At 28.0% G+C, this 25,181-nt stretch overlaps 1 protein-coding gene across 2 annotated transcripts in view; it reads right to left on the bottom strand.

The window, feature by feature from the left end:
* Positions 1-4,030: 4,030 nt before the first annotated feature.
* Positions 4,031-25,181, bottom strand: part of LOC141532842 (ubiquitin carboxyl-terminal hydrolase 48) — a 44,073-nt gene continuing 22,922 nt past the window's right edge. For both annotated transcript variants that reach the window (XM_074251381.1, XM_074251382.1), the window contains exons 7-11: positions 22,941-23,053; positions 22,368-22,472; positions 20,466-20,591; positions 7,957-8,041; positions 4,031-4,603 (exon numbers count right to left, since the gene is read on the bottom strand). In XM_074251381.1, coding sequence (XP_074107482.1) covers positions 4,581-4,603; positions 7,957-8,041; positions 20,466-20,591; positions 22,368-22,472; positions 22,941-23,053 — 452 coding nt within the window. In that variant the 3' untranslated portion in view covers positions 4,031-4,580. The remainder of the gene's footprint in view (positions 4,604-7,956; positions 8,042-20,465; positions 20,592-22,367; positions 22,473-22,940; positions 23,054-25,181) is intronic.

Raw genomic sequence — 25,181 nt, 5'->3', positions numbered from 1 at the left:
TGTAGAATAATTTGTAAAAAAAGATCAGAAAAGTGAATTACAATGTTAATGAAAGCTTCGATAAACTTTAAAGTAAATTTTATAGAATTTAGTTATCTCTTATTTTAAAATTATTTGAGCAGAATTCAATAAATTTTGATTTTGATTAAAAAAATTTTTTCACCCACAATTTTTGGACCTATTAACCGATCAATTTATCTTGAAACTTAATCAAGTTCTTCGTATTTGTCAAAATTTAATAATGTTCTTTAATTGCCGTAAAATTTTTAATTATTTTCACATTAACGTGCTCACTGCAACTCATACTAAATTGATGATTAATTTTTTAGAGTAACTCTACACTATCCTGCATCAAAAAGCAAGGAATTATAATTTGGTCGTATTATTATCAGTATCAATGTCGGTTAAGGATATAAAAAAAAAAAAAAAAATAATAAAATAATAGGGACTTATTAGTCAGGATTAGATAATGCGGGTCTAGTTTGTAAAGTTAAAGAAGCTGATGAGGGGAAACGAAAAACAAATTATGGGTAAAAACATTATTCTACCCGTCTCTCATTCATAAGGATTACTAACGTATAAAAAGCTTATACATTACGTTTACATGAACGGTCATATATATAAACGTTAATAAGTCAGTAAACGTAACAAGATGACAAAAGATATATTTTAAAATAAATAAACGCCATAAAAATAATCTAAATAGAAAAGATTAAAGTTAATTAGCGAATTTACAATCTCATTAACAACGAAACTTACATATAATAACAACTTAACTTAAATACAATGTATTGTAATGAAATTATTACATTATTACTTTACATTCACGTATAATTAATTAGCGAAGAATAACATTAATAATTAAACAAGATTATTCTGTGTTAAATGTACTGACAGGAAGTTTAGCGAAGTACAAAGGCTTTTCTTACTTTGTCTTTCTTCTGAAGATACTTATAAGTGCGATTCTATCTGTCTACTTTTATTACACAGATTGTAAATTTAATTGCCGTCAATTAACATTAAGTTTATTTTTTTAGTTCAAAATTATTACAAATTTTTCCCGCCTCTTTGTTTTTATTTTTGTACATCGACTTTTTGGTGGGAGTGTATGATTGTAATTAGTTATTGATAAATTATCAGTATCTGATGAGGCAAGTGATCGATATTGGTATCGGGTGTGATTAATTAAAGGAGTTTATATACTTATAATGAAGTGTGTATTTAATATAGATTTAGTTAATGTATCTTGTGTTTATATTTTTACGGGGCAAGTGTTTCGAGTTGTTGTAAATGAGCTGAGGATGACTTGAAAGTTCCGAGACGGAGACTATCGGCGTCGATCTATATAAATAGAATTTTAATTATATTTTTATTTATATAAATTGTTTAAGTTTGTTGTATGAGGTACATAATTTTGTTTATTTTTTAATACATTTATTATTGATGATTAATTTATATCTTCAAGCGATTGAAGCTATATCAGGCCATATCATAAAATTTTTTTATGGTTATAGTAATTAAAGTTATTGAATTGAAGAAATATTTTTTCAAAATATTTAAGTTTTATAATTCAAAAAATTAACTCGAAAATTAATAAATTAAAACTTTGCACGGAAAAAAATAAATAGTAAATGCAACATGATCGGTCATGTTGTAGCAACATTTTTGGTCATGTTTCGGCTACATGATCGTCATGTTGCGGTAACATGAGAAAAATTATGTGGCTGCAACGTGATTTCATCATATTTATTTACCAAGACTACATCATGTTCCATTTTCTACTTATTTTTTTCCGTGCTTCTAAAAACTTAATTTTAAGTTTGAAGTTTATATGTAAGTTTATCTAAATTCTTAATCAAAATATCGTAAATTCTCATTTTAAAAGTTGATTAAATTATTTTTAATTGGGAATTAACATTTTGAATTGAACCAAATTAGGTACTTGGTATTTATAATGAATCTAATAAAATTTAATTAACGAATGGTTAACAAAAAAATTGAAAGTTAATTATCGATTTTAGTTATAGGTTAGATTAAAAATGTAAATACAGTTGAATAAAAGTCAAAAGTTTGATGACATGCCGAAGGTGTTTGACGAGTAAGAGTACACAAGGATACATGTATAAACGAGGATAAAAATAAAAAATAAAGTAAATAGGAAGAAAAAAAAAAAGTAATATAAGAAGGCGAATAAGAATAAGGAGAGAAGAAAAGATTCGCTGTTCGTGGAATGACGTTTTCAATTCGCGTCGCGGGTATTTTTTGTAATTAATCTTTAGACTACTCACGGGGGCAGCGGAGGGTCGGGATGATCGGGGAGTGAGCAAGAGAAGGGAAGGAGAGGAGTATAGAAACAGCGCAATAGGTTGCTATGGATCTTGCTCTTGGTATTCTTATTCGGGATCGCGGTAGATGGCGGATAGGAAAGAGGAATAAGAGGTATAAGTACTACAGAGGAATAGCTCTGAGCCGAACCAGAAACAGAAAACTGAAAACAGCAACAAGAGTAAAAGAGAGAGAGAGAGAGACCAGTCTGGATTGTTGGGTTGTTGCTGGAGCTCTGGAGCTTGGTGTATCTGGTTTTTGCGGGCGTCAGATGACAGTCGCTTATTTACCGGGCGACCGGCCGGCAGTAGCTCCGCTCTCGCGGCCATCTTGCTCAAGATCCACTGACTTAAGAAGGTACTTGTTGAAAAAGCACCAAAGTTAAGAGTAAAACGATACCTGGGATTCCCCTTTGTCCTTTTTCTATCCACAACTCTTTTACTCACATCCCTTGCTCACCTCTTTCTAAATACATCCTTAATCCTTAATCCTTAAGGCTCTTTCCTTTCCTATTTTTACCTCAAATTTAATTAGCTTACTAATTCCCAAAATATACGCCCTTATGGCATTGCAGAACCAAAAGGGCGGATAAAAAAAAATTTTTTTTGCTCCAATCGATGTAAAAATAGTAAAAAAGGAAAAAAACATTTTTTTTAATATAAGCCCTTATGGTTTTAAGAAAAATTTTTTTTAAAGTCATATTTATGTCTCTCTACTTTCAATAGTTCATTTGCTTCGAAGATATTCATTTTGCTGATGAAAATTACGCTACCAAGTTACAAGCACCTCTCATTCAAAAAGGGCTCAAAATTATTGAGAATCTGTTTTATTTTGAGATTTATCTGATTACCTTGTATGTTAATAATAATAGTATCCTTATCATGTAATTTTTACAATTAAAATCGCGTTACTAAAACCATAAGGGCGTATCTCAAAATATACGCCCTTATGGCATTGCAGAACCAAAAGGGCGTATAAAAAAAATTTTTTTTGCTCCAATCGATGTAAAAATAGTAAAAAAATTAAAATCTATAGAAAAAAACGAAAAAAAAATTTTTTTAATATAAGCCCTTATGGTTTTAAGAAAAATTTTTTTTAAAGTCATAGGGGCATATCCTATTTTTTCGGTTTATTATCAATTATATGTCAGAGTAAGAAAAAAATCGTATTTTTTTAATTTTTGAATTATTTATATTTTTAATGATAAATTTTGGAATTATTAAAATTATAAGAAACTTAAGAGTAGATCAAAAATCAATTCAAAATTTTTCTTTTTTACTTAAATAAATATTTTTTCAGATAAATTAAGTTGTGGTGTGATATTTTTCATCACCCGTAACATTTATTATTTACTCTGATCTATAATTAATAATAAATCGAAAAAATAGGTACGCCCTTATGACTTTAAAAAACATTTTTCTTAAAACCACAAGGGCGTATATTAAAAAAAATTTTGTTTTCGTTTTCTTCATAGATTTTCATGTTTTTACTATTTTTATATTGATTGGAGCAAAAAAAATTTTTTTTATACGCCCTTATGGTTCTGCAATGCCATAAAGGCATTTATTAAAATTTATTAAAATTTAATAAATTAAATAACTGAGAGAAAATTTTTTCTCTCAGTGTAATCTGAAAAAAATGAAGAATTTAACTTACCTTGTACTTGATCTTAATATTTGGAAATTAAAAAAAAAAAAAAGCCAGATTATTTATTTTGTTTTTATTAAAACTGTACACATTTTAGATTTTTTTTACAAACATAATATAAAAATTAGATAAATCGTTACACTATTACAATTATTATTATTATCATTACTATTGGATCCCTATGCTCATTGAGTATTAAATCTCAAAAATTTAGAATCATTAAACTCTTTGACTCATTGTTTGGACTTTGTTAATCTATTAGCCTTCCTTGTTGAGCGCAACTATACAAGAATCTTTAACTATAACACAGTTCAAAGTTCACTTGGAAGATACAAATTTTTTTGTAAAAAAAAATAAAAATATTATAAATCCGTTAAGTCAAATTAATAAATTTGTTCCTTTTAATTCTTCACTAATTATTCTATCTTAAAGACTATCATCATCATTGATATCAATATGTATAATCAGTGTGATTAAAAGCGTATAAAAATATTCTATATCCCATCTTTTACAATTTTAATTAAGAACAATTTATAATTTAATTTTCTAAATTTTTAATTGTTACTTTTAAATAATTGAGTTATCATTTAGCCCCACTCGTTTATCGATCAACTGGATACCAACTCAGTTCCTGAAAAGAAAAAAAAAAAAAAATTTATTTGTTAGGACGATGAAGAAAAAATAACAGCAAAGTTTAGCGAAAAGTAAAAAGTACTGCTAAAACTTTAGTAGTCGCTCATTGTAACAATGCATGATATTCTCGGTTGGCTGCTTCGATTCTCCTATTCGCGTTGGTATACTATTTATTTTTATATAAACAGAATCATTGGTAGGAAAAGATTGAGAAAGGAATATGGAGAAGATCTTATTAATGTGAGTTTATAAAATAAGCGCGAAAAAATTCAGACAGCTCGAACTGGGATTCGAACCCAGTACCGTCCGAACACATGTTGGCTACTCTACCATTTGAGCTACCCGTCCATTTTACGGTAAGCATTTTTACAAATTAAATAATGCTGTGAAGTGGGAAAGAATAGGAAGTTACAGTTAATAATTTGGGTTTTGGAACGAAGTTCCTTTTGGCGCGTTGCGAAAGGAGGCTAGACGTAAAAAATTGTAACGACACTTTTTGCTATAGTAAGCTATTGTAAACTTCGTTCCATCCGGGTGTCTCTTGAAACCTCTCAAATTTTTTTCTTCTACCAATTTTATAATTTTAGGTCAAAAAATAGATCCGTCATTCAAAATACCAAAAAAATTTTTTATGGCAGTAATTTCGGTAGTAAAGTTACTATTATTGGTGTGTTCAGGCATTTCCGTTGAAATTTCAAAATTTGGCGGGAAATGCCCAAAAACAGCTTCTGTTAAAAAAGGAACTCAAAATTCCAATTTTAAAAGGTTGCTTTTGGAAATTTAATTTTGGTGCGCCCTATTTTACATTTTCTGAGACGTCTTGCACGCCTCATAACGCGACTAGTGTAAAACAAAAATAAAATGTTTCTAACTATTTTCAAAGTATTTTTTCTTATAAATATAAGAAAAAATAAACATATCATGAAAATTTTTTAATTATTTATTTAAAAAATATACTAAATGCAATGATTTAAAAAAATTATGAGCCGAATAATTTCTAATAAAAATACTCCCGTAATTGGTTTTGTCAGAAGACTATAATTATAATTATTTGAGAATACATTAAAATTAGTTTTTCGTTAGTGAAAAAAATAAGAATTAAAAAAATGAGAATGGAATAAAAAAGAGTAATAGCTGCTGGCGCTAACCCTCGAGGTTTAACTTGCCGAAGTGCTGCTGAAATTGGGTAATAAAAATGTAACGTTTCTTTTCTAAACTTAACCCATATCTGTCTCACTTGTATATGAATAGAGTGAAAGATCTGTTCTGTCGATATTTATGAATATAGACAACGAATGAGAGTACAGATCATTATTTGTATTATATAAGGTGACTATGGCCATTTTGGATCATTTTTGGCCCTTTGTTAAAAATTAAGTATGTCAAAAAAATTTTAGACCAAAATTCTTCTTAAAAATTTAATTTTTTGATTCGGAAATTTAGCAAAAAATTATTTTGGAGTAAAAATAAAAAAAAAACTCGGCATTGAAATGAAAATCCTGAGACTCAACTCAGTTGTAACTATTAACCGCAAGCCGCGAGTGCGTTCAAAAGCTAGTTAAAGCAAAAGCAAATGATAGGACGTTGCGTTCGCAGTGTTATTTAAAAAGTAAATAAACAGAAAAATGGAGAATTATTACGAAAAAATCTTCTCATGGTTGTGCTTGAGGGTTTTAAGGTGAGCGGTACGTCTTGAAACGACATAATAGTCAGTCACTAACTCTCTATAGTCCAGTATACTTCACCCTGTGGACTATAAGTTAGCCCTTGGTTGTTACACCTTCAGGATAATCTTATTCTCTCTCATTCTTTTCTCTTTGGTATTTTAAAACTCAAGCTTATACTTATTATTACATTATCGTTGGTACTGTGGAATAATTTACAGGCTTAAGGTACAAATGACTGTATCCGAGGCGTTGAAACAACCGTCCAACAATTTCTTCTTCTTTTTGAATTATCTTGTTACAATAATAAAAATATGTAATTTTAGCTTCGACATTTATTGCGTCTATAAAAATTGTATTTTATTATTTAAAAAATAAATAACTTAACTCGAAATTTTCATTTTGTTCTCGTTAACGGGTTCAAAAAATACGAAAAAAATTTTATTAAATTTTGGTAATGTTTTATCGATCAATTTAGGACTTTCCATATAATTTAATTAATTAACTTACCATCATTTATCAATTATCAAGTTGGGATTGAAATTATTAATTTTCCGAAAATTTTTAGTTGAATATCAAAAATCCAAAAAAATTTTTACTTGCATTGTGGTTTCATAAAACCACACAATGTTTTTTTTTTATTTCGACATATTTTTTTTTTTTTTTTTTTAATTGATTAATTATTATTTAGAGTCGGTTTTAACTGTTGAGAGTCGTACGTTGGGGTCTTTTTGGGTTGTGAAAATTTGAATTTACGCGGCAAGGGTTGAATATCATCTAAGATAGTTTCTAAGACCAGCTTGGGATTCGAACCCACGCCTGGCCGGTGAGCAAGTCCGAGCGCCTAAGACCACTCGGCTAACCTCACCGGTTCGACAGGTTTTCTTTTTTTTTGGTATTTTGAATAAAAAAACTATTTCTCTAATGAAAATTATAAACTTCTTAGAAAAAAACAGATTTATTGTTAATTTTCTAAGTTTTTTTTGTTCTAATGTAGAAACTGATTGTACCGATCGAAAATAAAATAGTCTTCAATCAAACGATAACAGTTATCAACCGAAGACATTGGTCTTTCAAATCAAGATATCGATATTCAAGATAAAAAATTTTGAAGCAAGACAATCAATTGATTTTAAAATAATTTTTTTGAATCCAAATAGTTCTTTAATCACTTAACGAACTATACTGTCCTTTATTGAATAATTACCGTCATCTCTCCTAAAAGTCTACCCTAAAATTCTATTTCTCGTATTGTTCTGTAAATCGTAGCATATTTGTCAGATTTGAGTTGTTATTTGCAGCATGAAAGCAAGAATAAATGAAAGTAGTCGTAGAGTTAAGTGGATTGGCTTCATCTCTTTATTCTTACTCTTATTATTTTATTTCTTCATCTTATTCTTCTTTTCTCAGAGAAGAGCATATTCAATCGACAGCAGCTACCGAAACTTCGCGACCCCTTTATTCTAGGAGTGTTCTCGATTTACTGAGGAATTCATTTTCACCCTCTTTCTAATTTTTTTCAATCACTTCTCTTCACACCCACACATATATCTGTATTTATTTATATAAATGTCGAGTGTATTGTCTAATTTGGTAAAAAAAATTTTTTACAATCTTCATAAAAATTTACGACTTTTTTTACTTATCGAATAGTTTTTATGAAATTTAAAAAAAAATTTACACTTACCCTTAAAACCTTTCTCAGGAGAGGCAGCTTCTGGTCCTACGGAGTCTGATTCCGGATTTGTTTCTCCATCTTGAGGTGTGTCAATCTGAAAATTATGTCATCGAAATCTTTATTTTAATTTTTTTTTTTTTTTCATGATAAATATTCAGACGTAACTTTTTTGTTTTTAAATAGATGTAGTTAAAAAATTGAGATAAATTGAAACCACGTAGGTGTAAGTACTCATTTAACTTTTTTCCCAACGGTCTAAAAATAGCATGTCATATATACAATGTACTCTTTATTTCGTACACATATGTTCACATGTGGTAATTCTGTTTTAATTCTTACTAATTTACTTTTTTTTTTTTTTTGCAATAAACATCAAATCGATGAATTTTTTCTTGAAGTAATAAACTTAATTAGTCTTTTGCAAAAAACTTTAATCGTTTTGTTTTTTTTTGTATTTTTCGACAAAGAATTTTATCATTGAATTATCTATTAAAAAAAAAAAATAATAATTTTAAACTTTAGTACATATTTTTGGTTCACATTTCAAATTTTTAGATAGTAGCTAGTATAATCCAGATTATAATGAGTATAATCCAAATTGTAATGAGTATAATCCAGATGTCACTCAGTATAATCCAGATATCACTCAGTATAATCTAGGATTTCAAAAAAAGTTTGAATTTTTTTTTTTTTTATCAAAAAATCTACTGACGTAAAAATTATCAAAAAAAATTTTTTTTTTTCAATCATGATAGTTTAACAGCATATCTAATCATGATAGTTTTTAAAACTTTTCATGATAAAAGTGAATTAAAGAATAATTCGTTGCAAATTTATAAATTTTTTGTTATTAACTCCTAATGACGTAACGGGTGCTCGCTAATTAATATTTATGAGTTATGTACGATGATATGAAATATAAATAATAAAATAAATATGTTTGTACACGTTTATATATGATGAGGGAATTATTACCGGTATGCAAGGTTTATTAAGTCTGTGGCAACGAGTATTAAGACGCGGTTGAAAGGGGAAACTGTATCGTCGTCGTAGTCTCAACCCTCAGAGGTTTTAAGAGATAAATACTCTAAGACATCTTGAGAATAATTTAAAGACCTTATCGCTATCTCCGAGTCAGTTAACTTGCCCGTTTTAATAACAATTCTATTTTATTGTGTCCAAAAAACTGAAAACTAATCACCAAGAACCAGAATTTCAAAAATTATTTATTTTTCTCCTTTTCCATTGCGCACCGTTAAATCCTAAGGTCATTAGACGTAGTAAAAAAAATTACTAAGTACTGTAAAAAAAAAAAATATTTTACAAACTCCAAGATTAAGACATTCTCTGACTAATAATTTTCAGGCTGCTCTTAAATGTTTTGTCCGTTTTCTTGTTTCAAATTTCTGGAGACTTTCGTTAGAAAAAGGGCAAAGAAAATTTTTTTTATCAGAATTTTTAACGAAAAAATTTTTTGAGACTTGAGATTTAGAAGTTTTCAATCCCATTCGAGTTTTTAGTCCCAGTTTTGCGATATTTAAAAGTTCAAGTGTGGACAATAGGTGTTAGTCGAAGAGAACGTGCCCGGAGGATCCGAGAGTCCGCCGATCTGTAGCCTACAATTATGAGCTATACCACGTCGGTCTGTTGCTCGTAACGAACTTACTATATTACTCGAGTTATTTTCAAAAGCATATCTTTATTTTAAAAGCAAGAATTTTCTTTTTTTACCATTTGATTTTTTTTCAAGTCACACTTTCGTAATAAAGTATTGAACTCAATACTTAAAAAATTCTTATAAGAATTTGCGGTATTTTTCTCGTAGAAATTTAATTTATTCCTAAATTATTAGATTTAGAAAAAAATTAATCTTTTTGTAAATATTTCTAAGCCCTCAGAAGTTTTTTTTTTTTCATGCAATGAAGTTCTACTAAAGGAAAAAAAAAAAAAAAATTTTTTTTTCAAAATTTTGCAATTTTTCCAATTTTTTCAATTTTATTTTTGTAATATCTTGAACGCTATTATAGATACAGGAATGGTCTTCCGTTTGTTTAAAAGGGAACAGTTGGAGTTATTGAAAAAAAAATATTTTGGAAAAAAATTTTGAAAAATACTAAATTTCTCAAATTTTGAACTTTTGAAAATCGTTAAAAATTACAATCGACATTAAAATTTTGGCTCAATTTTTTTTGGATAATACCTTGCACTGATCTTAAAAGACCCAGAAATTTTTAGAACGGTTTTTTTTTTTATATGAATTTTTGAATTTAAAAAAAAAATTTTTTTTCGTTTTTTTTTTATACAACATTGTAAATTTGGGCATCAAAAAATTAAATGCATAGGTGAGAATATTAAATAATAAATCAATTTCAATTTTTTTTAATTTTTTGGACATTATTTTCCTCAAATTTTTAATTCGCATATTTTTAAAAAAAAAATTTTTCATTTCTTTTCCTTTGGCAGAATATTGTAATGTGATAAAAGAAAACTTGTGACCAAAATTTATCCAAATTGAAAGGGTTGGATTCTTACTATTGGTTGATTTAAAATGGAATGACTCAGTAGCAATTATAATGAAGAATAAGATCGAACAAAAATTTTTTCAAAATCATTTTACTGAAAAAAAATCGTAACTTGTATTGAATAAAAAAATATCACTTAAAAAATTAAAATTGTTTAAAAAAAATTTGGAAAATATCAATTTTTTTGGGGTTGATATTGGTTAATTCTAAGAACTAATTTACAACATGGATAAAAAAAAAATTTAGAAACTCGATAAAAAAAGAAGTGAAATATTAAATATGAAAAATGACATAAAACAGTTGACATAGATATGAAACAATAGCGTCGGTTAATTTTATTACGAGATGACAAGTTGGCATTCGGGTGACTTTAACCGTTCCTTAAATATTTGCGGATCGCAGCAAGCCAAAGCGAATACGCAACTAAGAAAGAAAGAGATAGAGAGAGAGAGAGAAAAGGATAAACACGAGGGCATAAGACGGCAGAGTAGTGAGTAGTATTGTAGCAGTATAGAGGGTAAGCTTGGTAATAACTCTAAGGGGTGAATTAGCGCCATAAGTTTCTACTGCGACGACGACGCGGCCACGGGACAATATTAATCTACTTTGAATTAATAGTCTCCTTGTGCGTGACTTGAGATACATTGCAGAAACTCAAAATTTAGTTTTTTACCACGACACACCGAAATAAATTTATGCGAGTATTAGTAAACAGTTGAAAAAATTTTTAATTATTTTAAAAGTTTAAATGACTGATTTTTAACGATTAGCTGATTTCGAAAATAAAATTCCCGATATGATGCCAAGCAATGCGATATTGTGGCAGAGGGAGGAGGAAACACGGTAAGAAAGTGAGGAAATGATAGAAGTAAGGAGTATAAATAAGTGAGTAATATAATGTATAAGTATTAATGTTTGTTTTTCCTTATGAGGAAGATAGAGGGCTGCATGAACTACAGACACACACGTGTGAACAGCTGCCGACGGATTCCAAAAGACACTTTACTCATCTTCCCACGCCGTTTTCTTGTGATATCACGTTCACATGTGATTTAATGTATGTAATGTGTATTATTTTAATTATTATATCATTACTCATTTTACACGATAAATGAGAAGGTTTATTTTGTTTTTATATTTGCAAAAATCACTCAGGGATTTCAGATTTTATTTATTGACTGTAGAATTACATTGCACGAACGTTTTATTACGAACAATTCATTTTTAAAGCCATACTATATCCATCTACAATTTTTTTTATGTCCTAATATAATTTTTTATGCACATTTCAGACCTGATACAGTCATATAAGTCCAGATTCAATTTTTTGATCAAAACTAGTACTAAAAAATCCGACAGGTGGCGCATGGTCGCTGAATCGTCTCCCTACTATATAGTTGAAACTGAGGAGTTAAGTAACTTATACACAAAATGGGCGTACAGCAAAAAAAAAAAAAGCAAATTGTAGCTCTAAGTGTCTAGTTTTTGAATCTGAGTTTGAAAATTTTTTTTTCAAAACTGTTGTCGAGTTATCTTAAGAAAACCATCGAAAAAAAAATTTTCGAAATTTTTTCGGGTTTTTTTTTAATCTACGGACGTAGAAAAAATTTTTTTGACTTAATCTTCATATGGACTGGATAGCTTAGTTATTCAGCTTTAATTTGGGTTTTTAAAAATCTCAATACAAGCATTTCTCACTTAGATATCGGTGTTTGAATGGAAAAAGATCATTTTGTCTTTGATTACCAATATCTCGACAACCAATGATCGCACAGAAATTTGAAGGTCGGTTTTAAAAACTTAAATAAATTCTCTACAAGGATTGGCGATTGATTTTTGAAAAAAAAATTTTTTTCGGTCGTTACATGAATTTGAAAAAGCAACCAAAAATGGGCTTTTTGTGGTTTTTTTGAAAATCAAGCGCCCAATCAAAAATATTGCGGAAGCCGCTAATGTTAAGTGTGCGTTTTACTGTTCAATATACCCACAAAAACCCTAAGAAGTTTCAATTTAATCCAGCCAACTGTTTTTTTTTCCCGCTTGATTAAATTTTTGAAAAAATTTCGCTCTGAAAAAGTCATGATTTTGATCAAAAAATTTTTTTTTCATTTTTCTCTTCATTCTGTATTAGTGACTTGGTAAATTTGAGAAAAAAAATTATTGACTTGTAGCTTATTCATATTGGCTTCAGGATAAAACCTATCATAGCCAAAAATATTAATTAAGGCATTTTTGACAATATTTGACTTATTTTAACAGGAAACATGTAGAACTAAAAGACATCAACCTGATGTAGATATTAATATTGACTTGAGAAAAAGACGGAGAGCTATAAAGGGGTTCTTTGTATTGAGGAACGGAAGCATGCCTCTCTGAGCTAAGCGATGAGTTTAATAAAATACTTGTTGTGTAGAAACGCCCGAATATATATGAGAAACTAGCGAAGAACTGTTTAACGGTAGCGGGTTCATCGAATTTATCCACGCTACCGTCGACGATTAATAAATGAACGAAAAAAGTTATTTTGTAGATTGTTGACAAAAAATTTCTTCTGTTAGCAACAATAATAGTTTATTTCGTGACGACACCCATGTAAAACCGTGACTAAATGCTCGATCGACTGGAAATACTGGAATTACACTGTCATGTTATCGAGACTGTCGAACAATGCTCTTGTCCTATCAATAGACTCCGGGTTATTTTCAAAAGCTAATTTGTTTATCATTTTTTGGTATAAACATTGATAAAAGTGAGACTTGGTAGGGTCGTTTGATTGCGGGATGATTGCTGATAAATCTAAGCAAATTTGACGCAATAGGGTTGGAGCAGAACAGAGTAAGTGGTCAGTCTTGAGTTTTTGGTGGTAAGTCTAGATCCGGGCGTCAAAGACGAAGATTTGTCTGGACTGTAATGTAGTCAGTGGTGGAGATTGGGGACCCTGGGTGCTAGATGCTGGATGTTGGGGAGGATATAAGAGTAGGCGTCTAGAAAGTGAGTAATGCTCACGACAAATGCAGCAACGTCCCCTTCATCTCCATCCAGGGGTCCCATTCCCCAGATCATCTGAGGTAGAGTGGGTGTTCTAGATACTCGAGATCGTGCTTAGTTGTAGGCCGGAGCATGGGTTTAAGGGTTGGAAAGCTAGATGCGAGGATACTAGTGAGAGATGAGAGTTGATACGAGCAGATAGGGTGCTAAGCGACACACTAAGACCATATCGGCCTCTCATATCCCTTCTAGTGGGATGAAGAAACAAAATCTGAGGGACATACTTGTTGGTGAGGAAGCACAAATCGTTTACCATTTTTTATATTATTTGCTAATTTTTTTTTTCGCTTCTCAAAGCTTTTTCTCATTTATTTATTGAGTTACTTTTGGCTCTTTTAGAAAATTTTCTTTTTTTAAAAAACAACTATAAATAAATAAAATTTTGCTTTACTAAATAATGACTTGTTAAATTGCACTGTACTTTTTTAACCAATGACGTTTTTAAAGATATAAGCTCATCACGATGTTACACTCATCAAGAGCTTTCATTTGAGTACCCACATGAATTTTTTATATATTTTTCATATATACATATATATAATATATATAAATATATAAAATATATGAAAAATTGATGTGGGTACTCAAATGAAAAGTCTTGATGAATGTAACATCGGGATGATCTTATATCTTTGAAAATATCAATAGTTCAGAAGATACAGGATCATAGAATTTATGACTCTTAATTTCTAAAGAAAAAAATTTTTAAAATAAAATTTTTTTTTAATCAACTAAAATCATTTTAAGTAAATATTTAAAACAAATGTACTAACAACAATATCAAAGATAATTTTTTTTTACTAAATTTAATTACTTAATCATTTTGTAAGTGAGCACTTTCGGTTATTATTCGCCATCTATCGGCCGCCGCGGTACTATATCTTACTAATTAAAATTAGCCAAAAATTAAACTTATTTTATTATGAAAATTTTAGCATAAAAACATAATATTGGAACATTTTTTTTTTTTTTTTTTTTTTCAGTTTTTAAGAGAAAAAGTTACAAAAAAAATTTAGATAATTTAAACTTTTGTAGTTCTTGAACGATAAAAATTTCGAAAGAGATCGTGATGACGCATAAATGTACGAACCTACTGACTTCTCTATAAATAACATTTTTATCACATTTTTCTACACATACTTCACGATAAATCAATCTAAAAATAAATAAATCGCATAAATCAAAACTTATGATTTTTAGTGAACTTGAATGAATTTAATTTACGACTTTATAAGAAGATAAATACACTTATAAAAGCGTTAATTACTAGTATTATGAGAATATTATTTTTCTTCATTAATGAATCACTTGTTAGAATGAATTTTTTGTACAAAATCGAGAAAAAAAAAGTTTTGAAGTGTAATAAAATTAGACGGTTATTAATAAATCATTTCATAAGTGTATAGATAAATTTATTTGATAATTTGTCGCAATGAAAAAAGCGAATACTAGTAAGAGAGCGGGAGTTCATTGAGCGAATGCTCTATTTTGTAATGCTACGCTATGACAAATATATAAATTGCGTCACTGTCACTTGAGTAGAACTCCTAAAGCAATAATTTATTGATTATAAAAGTAATTTATGTTTGAATATTAAAAGCAATATCAAGATAAAAAAATAACAATTTAATAAAGATAAATATAAAAAGAACAAAGTTGATAACTGTCATGAAAAAATCTAAACGGAAATATCCCCATGAATTTTGGCCTCTGGTCAATTCCCAGCTGTGTCCTATATGAGATTCGTCCCTAGCATACAAAATTTAACTTTTTTTTTTTCCTTTGGTTTGATTTTTTTGCTTGCGTACGATTTTCGTTAGTTGTTTTTTTTTTTTTTTTTTTTTTTTTATACGGATTTAACTCGAGACTTGACACTCGTGTGCAGTCTTATTTCTTAGTTTCTGTATCTCCGGTATAGATGTGAATATGAATGTGCATGTATACGTATTTACTATATAAGGCAACGTAACTTAATATTAATAGGAATATTTATGGGCATAGGGTCATGTGTGGTCACTGTGTGTTTGATAAAAAACGGGGGAATAAAAAATTAGAAAATGCTATGATTTATACGAGGATTTTTTTGACTCTCGAGAGTAGCATTGTGTGAATATTTAAGGAATTCGATTAAAATTTTATTGTAAGAATAAGTTGTTTTATCGAACGGAATAAAATACAATAGTATCTCAAAAATACACGGTCTGAGGAATTATTTTACAGTAAGGCTTTATAATTTAAAAGAATATTTTTTTGGTAATAAAAATAATATAATTATTTCAGACAGATCCTTAAAAATTATCTAAAATTTTTTAACCGTTCAGTACCCATGTTTTAATCTTAGTTATTTATGAAATTAAAGTTAGCAGTCACTTAACAATTTTTTAATTTTATTTATCAAAAAAAATTGTTCAAAAAAATTATTTTTAAAAAAATTGCATTTTTCATTTTTGAAAATTTCTACATGTCAATTTTTTTTGCCATCTTTCGCCATCTACAAGATCGTCTCGAAATTATTTAATTAACGTGCCACTGAGACTTTACACAGTAAAAAATTTTGCGTCAAAAAATTTTGTATTAAATATTTAACACAAATTTTTTTGACTGATTGACGCAAAAACGACGGAATTTTTTCTTAATTAATTTTTTCTTATCTTAAATAATTATCAGTGATATTGTTAAAATATCATTTTAAAAAATAAATACAAATTATTTTTTGATAAAATGAAATTTTTATCGACTGTTTGAAATTCTAAAGCAATGATTTAATTACAAAATTGTATTTTTTTCAACGACTATCTGTTGTTGGCCAAAAAAATGTCTAATAAAAAAAAAGTAAAATTTTTCAACGGCATTCTGATAAATAAATACGTTAATAAAAATATTTATATTGTTTTCCGGCGTTTAAAAATCTCGGACATAACATGAAGCCCCGGGTCTGTTAACGGAGTTCTCGAGCGAGTAAATAATAATAAACTCGTTACCAAGTAAAACCTTTAAGAACTTTATTACCCAAGATCTGGATGTGGATTTTCGGGGAGTAAGTGGCTCTCTGACACACCTGGAAACTGACTGACTGACTGACTAGTATTATGTATATATAAAGGAGAGGAGTATATTGTATACAGAGGAGTGATTTGATTTTAATGCCAAGACTTGACCAGCGCGTATAATTATTGCCATTATCTGCACGAGAAGCCGCGTTTACTGTCTTCAAGGTACCCACCAGATCAAAAATAAATAAATAAATATAAAAAGTAACTAAGATGAAGGAGAAAAATATATAAAAGTAAGTATGTACTTCAACGTCCAAGGAGACTATCCGGTTTTACGATAAACTCCATGTAAACAGGCTTCGTTGTTGCCCAGAATTTTAATCTTACAATATCCACAAACAGAAAAGCTCATTCATAAAAAGTTTAATTCATTAATTTTTTGCTAATTGTTATTGTAATTTTAGATAAGATTCTGTTCAAATTGATAAACCTCGTTAGTTATCAAGTCAACCTTCGATTTGAAAAATATTATTCACGGCAAGAAATTTAATTAATTTTTTTTCTGGTCAAGAAATTATTCAAGACAAAAAGACAAGATTTTTTTTTTTCCCTAAATTTGGAGTATTTCGTCACAAAAAATGTTTATTGCAGAAAAGATAGCTTGGAAAATTTTTTTTGGACACTATTTTGTAAGCGAATAATTGAAAATATGAAAGAAATTTTTATTAGTCAGTTTCATTTAATTAGAATCCAAAAATCATTTAATAAAAAAAATCTTTAGCAAGTGACTTTACTGAGTTGAGATAAATTATGAAAACTAATTATTATTTAATCAAAAGAATTTTATTTTAGTTCTTGGGATGTTTTTTAATCCCTAAAAAATTGATTTTTCCAAAATTAAGAAAAAAAATTTTCTTTATCACAATTTTAACAATTTTTACGAATTTTCAAAAAAAATTATAAATTTTTTAGAAAATTGTTATATTTAATTTTTTTTTATATACTTTTCAAAAAAAAAAAAAAAATAAAATAAAATAAAATAGAAATTTTATCCAAAAATATGATATCCAAAATTTTTTCCAACTTTTGAAGGCAAAAAAGCTATAGGAAATTTTTTTTTTCCTTTCACGACATTTTTTATCATAAGAAGATTATTTAATCTTGCACTGAAAAAAAAAATTTTTGACGTAAGTGTAAATTTTCTTAGCTTAAAAAAATATCAAGGAAGATAAATTTCTTGAGCCAAGAAAATTTCTTCTTGCTCCAAAATAACCTTTGTTTACCTTAAAATTTTCTTGGCTTAAGAAATTAATTTTTTGTGTGTGGCTTTTATTTTTATCAACGACTAAATTTTAGTTTAAGAAAAAATGCAAACCGATGTAGACATTTCGATAAAAAATAAGAAATTGAAAAATGATAAAAAATGTATTTTTATTCTCATATGTAGCCTGAAAAAAAATTTTTACGGGATTCTCTATGCGTCATAAAAAATTTCATCTCACTTACAAGTGTACTTAATTAGTTATAACGGGACAAAGATTAAAAACTCAATAGATTGATAAATTAATTCTCTGTAGCTATTTTTTTTTTTTTTTTTTTTTTTTAAATTAAAAGATTGATAAAAAATGAGTAATGTAAATGTAATTGATAATTATTTTATAAAACTAAACTCATGAATGTTCAAAAATAATACCACTGACACAAATATTGCAACCGCCGCGGCTCGCTTTCATTTTAATTATTCAACTACTTATATTTATTTAATTCGTCTGTATCTGGTAACTCGGAGCTCATGTTGGTTAACTTAATTTATGGTCCACCCTCACCCTTTACCCATCACATGTCACCGACGGCTCAAAAATCGGCATGAAGTTGCGGAGTTTGTTGATGGACATTCAATCGGAGTAAAACGGTGATCTGGGTTAGGGATATAGGGATAGGGAGCGCAATCGGTACGGGGCACATAACGCGCAACACACAAAGTCTTTAAAGTCGGTTGACCGTTGCCGTCGCCGTCGGCAGCCGCGTTTGATGTCGTGTGACGAATGTCCACGTTGGACGCGCTTCTTCTTTTCAGTTCTCTCCCTCACTCTTTTTATTAATCTCACTCTTTCACTCTTATACTTTAACATTCTTGTCAATCCTATCCTATTTTTTTAGTTATTCGACTGTATTATCATTATCATAATCACAATGGTCTGCTTTAATAAAATAATTTAGAAATTTCACCTAAATTGTTCTGTTTTTTTTTTTTTTTTATGTTCTTTGAATTTCAAAAATATCAGACTGGAAAGAATTATTTTCCAATTTTTGAAAATTTTTTATTTTCTTTATGGAAAATGGTAATTATTTTCATAGATCGAATAAAATGACCGAAAAATATTTTTACTATATTTACCCGTGTGAAAAATAGGCCTTAAAATTATCGTTTGTTTAAAATTTTAAACGTGACACAAACCAAGATTTTTTTAAGACCCCAAAAAAAAATTTTTGAGAGTAGATTTTTGAAATTTGTTATTAAAATATCACAACGATAGCTCCGGAAAATTATTATAGAAAGTCTTAAAATAGTCTTAAAATAATTTAAAAATCGTCTTAAAAAAATCTTAAATTAGTTTTAAAAAAATCATTAAAATAGTCTTTAAAAAAATCTTAAAATGTCTTAAAAAAATTTAATTTTTTTTTTGGCGTCTTAAAAAAGTCTTAAAATAATCTTGGTTTGTGTCACGTTTAAGATCTTAACCAAACGATAATTTTTTTTACACGGGATGTAACAGAAACTTATTTAAAATTTTAAAAAAATTAAAAAAAAATTTTTTTTTTTTAATTTTTTATAACTTTAAGAATATTGAAACATGCGATTTTTCAATGAATTTATAAACTCAGTCAATTAATTAAAAAAAAAAAAAAAAAAAAATAAGCTACTGAACGACTTTTTTTTCACTATAATTATAATGTATTGATTTTTTTTTTATTGTAAAACTATGAACAAATTTAATGTAAAATGAATAATAAAAAATAAAGAAATTTCTAAAACAACAGGATTTTACAACAAAGTTTATAGTATCTTTTATTTAATCAATGCCAAGAAGCAATAAACTCAGTGAACTGTAATACTAGAGAAAGAATGCTGGAGCTAAATAGTTATTATAACTACAGTTTATAAAACCTCGGCAAGTAGCAATTATATATTATACTTACGTAGACGTATCTAAAAGTACTACAAAATCCATTATTGCAGAATTCTAAGCATTAATTTTCCTCAATCATCTCCATTTTGTTTTTCATAATATAAATTCTCATTCCACAGTCAGTAATTCATTATTTATTATCAATTATCAGTTATTAGTAATTATAATTTATTATTCTAGTATTTTTTTAGCAAAGCGGAAGCTAGAGATCGCGTGTCTGGATTGACATATTAAAGACTTGAGCTAAATCTCTAATTAACGCGACTTAATCTTGTAATCCCGGTGTTGGGAAGGGAAAAGGGTTAGTCTGATTCTAATTGTCATTCTTTATCTTATTCGTTATCACGAGCTAAGATTTGTGTACGACGACAATATAATGACCATGAAAATTACACTATTGTTCTTATGTATACCGCGAATGTAATTTTCTTGGTCTTAGTTCTATTAGAGAGTCTTAGAATTAGAATAAGAATGAGACTTAGGCTGACTAGTGAGATCTTAACTCTAAATTGCGGACGTTTGTCAACCTTACGCTCACGTGTTTAATGTTACTGTTAATGTCAGTGAACACTATCTGTGGAATTGTCTTCAGGAAGTTTCAAATCTTCATTGACTATCATTTTTTTTTTTGGGAAATTGAATTAAGATAAAATTCATTTGATTTCAAAAAATAAAATACAGACTAAAAATTATTTCTAAATTACCAATTTTGGGAATTTATAATAATTGGCTTAAAAAAAAAAAAAAAAAAAAAAAAATCTTACCTTTAGCCTCAAAATAGCTCCAGGGAAAACACCTAAGGCTCCAATATTCTGAGAGCTATCCTCCAGTTCGTGGTCTCCAAGAATTAAATGCTGGTCCATCGGTGGCGCGCCGCAAATATTCATCGTCTAGAAATTATTTAAAACAATATTGTTTGTAATTAAGTTTAAAAATAATTTTGAAAATTTTTGGTAAAATTATAATGCCCAAAATTTTTTAAAGGTTCCATTATTTTTGATCTTCAGAAAAAATATTTTGAATAATTAAATTTTTCAATAAAAATTCAAAATAATAAATTTGGAAAAATTTATCAATTTATTACTTTTTTTAAATTCTGGTTGAAATTTTTTTGAATAATTAATTTTTGTTTTCAATTTATCAAAAAAGAGTGTCAAAATAGAATTTTGAAAATTTTTATATTTCTTGAGCGCAAATTAAAAAAAAAATTTTATAATAAAATTTTTGATAATGTTGTAAAAAAAAATAAAATTTGAAAAGTTGAAAAAAATAATTTAAAATAAAATATGGTGGGGCATATTACTAGTAAATAAATAAAATACACGTATAAAACAAATTAACGGCGCCTTGAGTATTATTTAAGCCTTACACAACAAACCCGGTAATTGCTTAATTTGTGGAAGCAGCACGTTTCTGTTTATGTCTCTCGGACCCTTGAGACTTAAATACTATAACCAAGAGTAAGAGTCTCTCTTTATATTTATCTTTACCTCTTTCTTTTTATCTTTTTACTTCGACTTGATAATATACTGAAAACCATATTCTCTTTGAATTTTACGACCGCGAAACTCTCAAGACATTAAATGTAAACAGAAACAGATAAAAAAAAAAATTTATTATTTTTTCCTTTTGGTGCAAAAAAAAAAAAAATATTTTAAAAATTTAAATTACTCCAAGTGGGACTACTATCGATAGCGTAGTTTCGAGATTTGTTGAGATAAATTTTTAAAAATAAAAATACCGAGAGAGAAAATCAAGTCAAGTTAAGTCACGAGGCCTGTTATTAAGCCGAAGGTTTATGCTCTTGGTTTTTGCTTATGGCCCAGACTCTAAGAGATTATGGATGCTGTACACACTCCCATACGTGGGGATACTCCATACACTCGTTTTGTAATATAAATATGGTTAATAGTTTAAAAGCCGTGTGTGTTGTCTGTGTTTGTAAGAGATGCGCATATGCTAAGTCATAACTATTAATTTTACTACTTTTCGGTCTTCGGCGAGTTTAAACTTTATCTTCATATTGAGATTGCTCCTCTTTTAACGTATCGGTGTTAGTTCAAGAAAATTAGATGTAATTGTAATATATGGGATAATAACTTATTCACCTTTTTTTATTCGAATTTATTTTTTTACCAAGGGGAACTTGAGGTTGCAAAAAATTTACGGGATACACTTTAAGGAAACTCAATTCTTGAGAATGTTCAAAGAATTCCAAATTTTCTTTAAGTAAATTTGGTAATCATTTTTAGAACATTACACAGTAAAAAATTTTGCGTCAAATATTTAACACTTTTTTGTGTTAATTCAACACAATAAATGTTACATTTACATATAAAAATGTTAAATATTTAACACAAAATTTTTTGACGCAATGACGCAAAATTTTTTACTGTTCGCTAATTGAAGAAAATTTTGATTTTTTAAACGATTTAATAAATTTAATTTTTATTCAAAATTTGAAAACGAAAATTTATATTTTTTTATATTGTATTTTAAAAATTTGTAAATCGTAAATTTGACTTCTAAAAATAAATAAAAAAAATTTTTTTCAATTTTTCAGACAAATATTAAATTCTATAAAATTTTTAGAAATTAATTTTTTTTTAAGTATTTTAATAAAACTGCAAATTAAAATTTAATAAAAATAAAAAAATGTCACTTACCATAACTTTGAGTTCTTTAAGTGTGATTTGTGAAGAAACTTTGAGTTCATGCGATCCTTTGGCTTTTCTCCGGGATCTTGAGGGTCGTGAGCTCTTAACAGTACTCTAAAACATCGATATTACAAATACACGAGGTAAGTTATATGATTGTATATTATATCTATCCAACACAAAGTATACAAAGTGTTAAGTCACGGTGAGAATGAATGAAGTGAACGGCCTATAGACTGATTAAAAGTGAATTAAATTGTCAGCGTAAAAAAAAAAATTAAAGACCTAACTTGAAAAAAGTAAAAATCAAGAAATAGAGACGAAGACAGAATGAGAGTAGTTTTAGAGTTAAAAAAATCTAACAGTTAATTCACGAGCACTCAAAGTACCATAATAACAATTATTACTGTGAAATAAATGACAAGTTTTTAATTATAATCGGCTACTATTAATCTACAGTGTGTAATAAAGTGTATACTAGACGGATATAAAAAGCACTTTCTAATGAATTTATTGTATGACTTAACAGTATTAAAAGAGTTTTTTAATTATTTTTATAAATTTATAAATTTACTCAATTACCTCGGGTTCTTCGGCTCCTTCCACACACTGGATGAAAATAGATGCGTTTTCATACGTTAATAAGTCCATTCTCTCTTGTTCTTCTCGGGCTTCTATGCAAGATTCGCATTGTTCTGAAAAACAAAAAAAAATATCTATTTTTTTTAAGCTTCGACATCTTTTTATCTGAAATTTAAGATATCTTCCAGGATTGTTACAATAAAAAAAAAAAAGATAAAATCAAGACTTGTAAAATTTAAAATTTTAAACAAATTAAGTTGCGAAAAAATTTTCTAATGTAAGTGGTTTTAAAATAACAATCTTTTAAACTTTTACTAAAATTGAGTAACTAAATAAAAAATTGATCAATTTATTAGCTCATAGGATTTATGTTCAATAAACAAGTAGAAAGAGATTAAGGTGAGAGTACTATGTATAATAGAATGTCCGTTGGGAGTTGGATGATTAATATAGTAATTAATAATAAGCGTTGACCGAACGACGGGGATAAGAAGTGCGAGTTTGGTCGTCGCCGACTGGTCACCCGGCAAAAAGCATCACTCAGCTTCACGTTGACTTAACTAACTTTACTTACATTAAACTTTCTTCGATTTATGACACTTCGAACTTGTATCTTCAAGGAATTACTATGTTATATTATTGCTATCATAACAATTAGCAAAGACGAGTGTAATTTCATTTTTATTAGTTAATTGTCATTGACCAATTGTGAATTAAAGAGTCATTTTTAATAAAGCTTATCTTGGAATGGAAACAAATTTATTTAAATACCAGTGTAAAAAAAAAATTGTCCTAAAATTGTCTTAAAAGAGTCATAAGCTTAGGATCTTAAATGTGACACAATTTAGGACATTTTTAAGACAATTTTATGACACATGACAATTTTAGGATACTTTTATGACAATTTTAGGACACTTAAATATCATAAAAGTATCCTAAAGTAGTTATTAAAGTGTCCTAAAATTGTGATAAAAGTATCCTAAAGTAATCATAAAATTGTCATAGAAGTATCCTAAAATTGTCATGTGTCATAAAATTGTCTTAAAAATGTCCTAAAATTTTCATAAAAATATTTTAAAATTGTCATAAAAGTACTTTTTACAATATTTTTTCTCTAAATAATTGCGACAATATTTTTCTAAAATCGAAATTTTATTTCGGTTTAGTATCATAAATTTGTCATAAAAATGTCCTAAATTGTGTCACGTTTAGTATCCTAAGCTTATGACTCTTTTAGGATAATTTTTTTACACGGGTAAAATTGACTAAATTCATTGATTTTTCTTTGAGTTATTGTGTTTACAAGATTCTAAACCGCACGATTAATACAAAAGTCTTTTCGAGAATTTTTGAATTTTTTAACGTCGATGATTGTTCGATTAATAAAATTTACGATGATAAATAAAAATTTGTCGAATTGGAAAACTAATTCAATGTTCGAGAGCAGAATAGTAGTAACTACGATAGGACTCTGATAACAGGATAATTAATAGATAAATTACTTGATCGTGATACGGGGAATTTAATGCAACTCCGTGATCAGTTTTAATAATTTTGATAGAAGTTAAATTTAAATAAGTATCTCGAGAAACAATTTTTAGGTTTTTTTTTTTTTTTTCAAAGGCATTTTCAAAGGGGAAAATATAGTTGGTAAACAATTTTATTGTCATGTAATAGACAATGCAATACACAATACAATAAGTAAAGTCTATATAAGAAGACTAAGACGTAAGAGGACGATTGTATTTCCCTAAAGTACCATAAGAGAGTAGTCAAACCATAAAGCCGAACAAGAGCTGAAACTTGACAAAAAGTTTTGGACAGGATACGTGTTAACGGTCATGGTAACTTTCCAGGATTGTACTGCGAATTTTATTCCAATAGACTAAAGTTAAATAATATGTTTAGGATATCTTCTTGGAAGTTTTTATAAACGTTGCAAAATATTTTAAGTTTTGAATTAAAAATATCTATCCTTGAACTGTTTCAATTTGTCTTGTAGCATTATTAGCTTCGGTTATCTTTCAGATATTGGAGAATATTCAATTCTCAAGAAAATAAGCTTGTAATCAAATTTCACGGTTTTTTTGGACTTGAAGAAATAATTGTAAATTGTGTTAATAATTTTAAGAGCAGCCTTGAAATATAATTTGTCGCTATGAATATAAACGAAAGACCCGTAACTGAATCAAGAAATAATCTAAGATTTATATTTCCCGAACTATTAATCTTAACTCGTAC

This window comes from Cotesia typhae, unplaced genomic scaffold, assembly GCF_013202065.1.
Source record: "Cotesia typhae breed Kobodo isofemale line unplaced genomic scaffold, CoteBio_Ctyphae contig_69, whole genome shotgun sequence".
NCBI classification, from domain to species: Eukaryota; Metazoa; Arthropoda; class Insecta; order Hymenoptera; family Braconidae; genus Cotesia; species Cotesia typhae.
The sequence above is the reverse complement of the archived record's forward strand: the minus strand, read 5'-3'. Positions and strand labels throughout refer to the sequence as shown.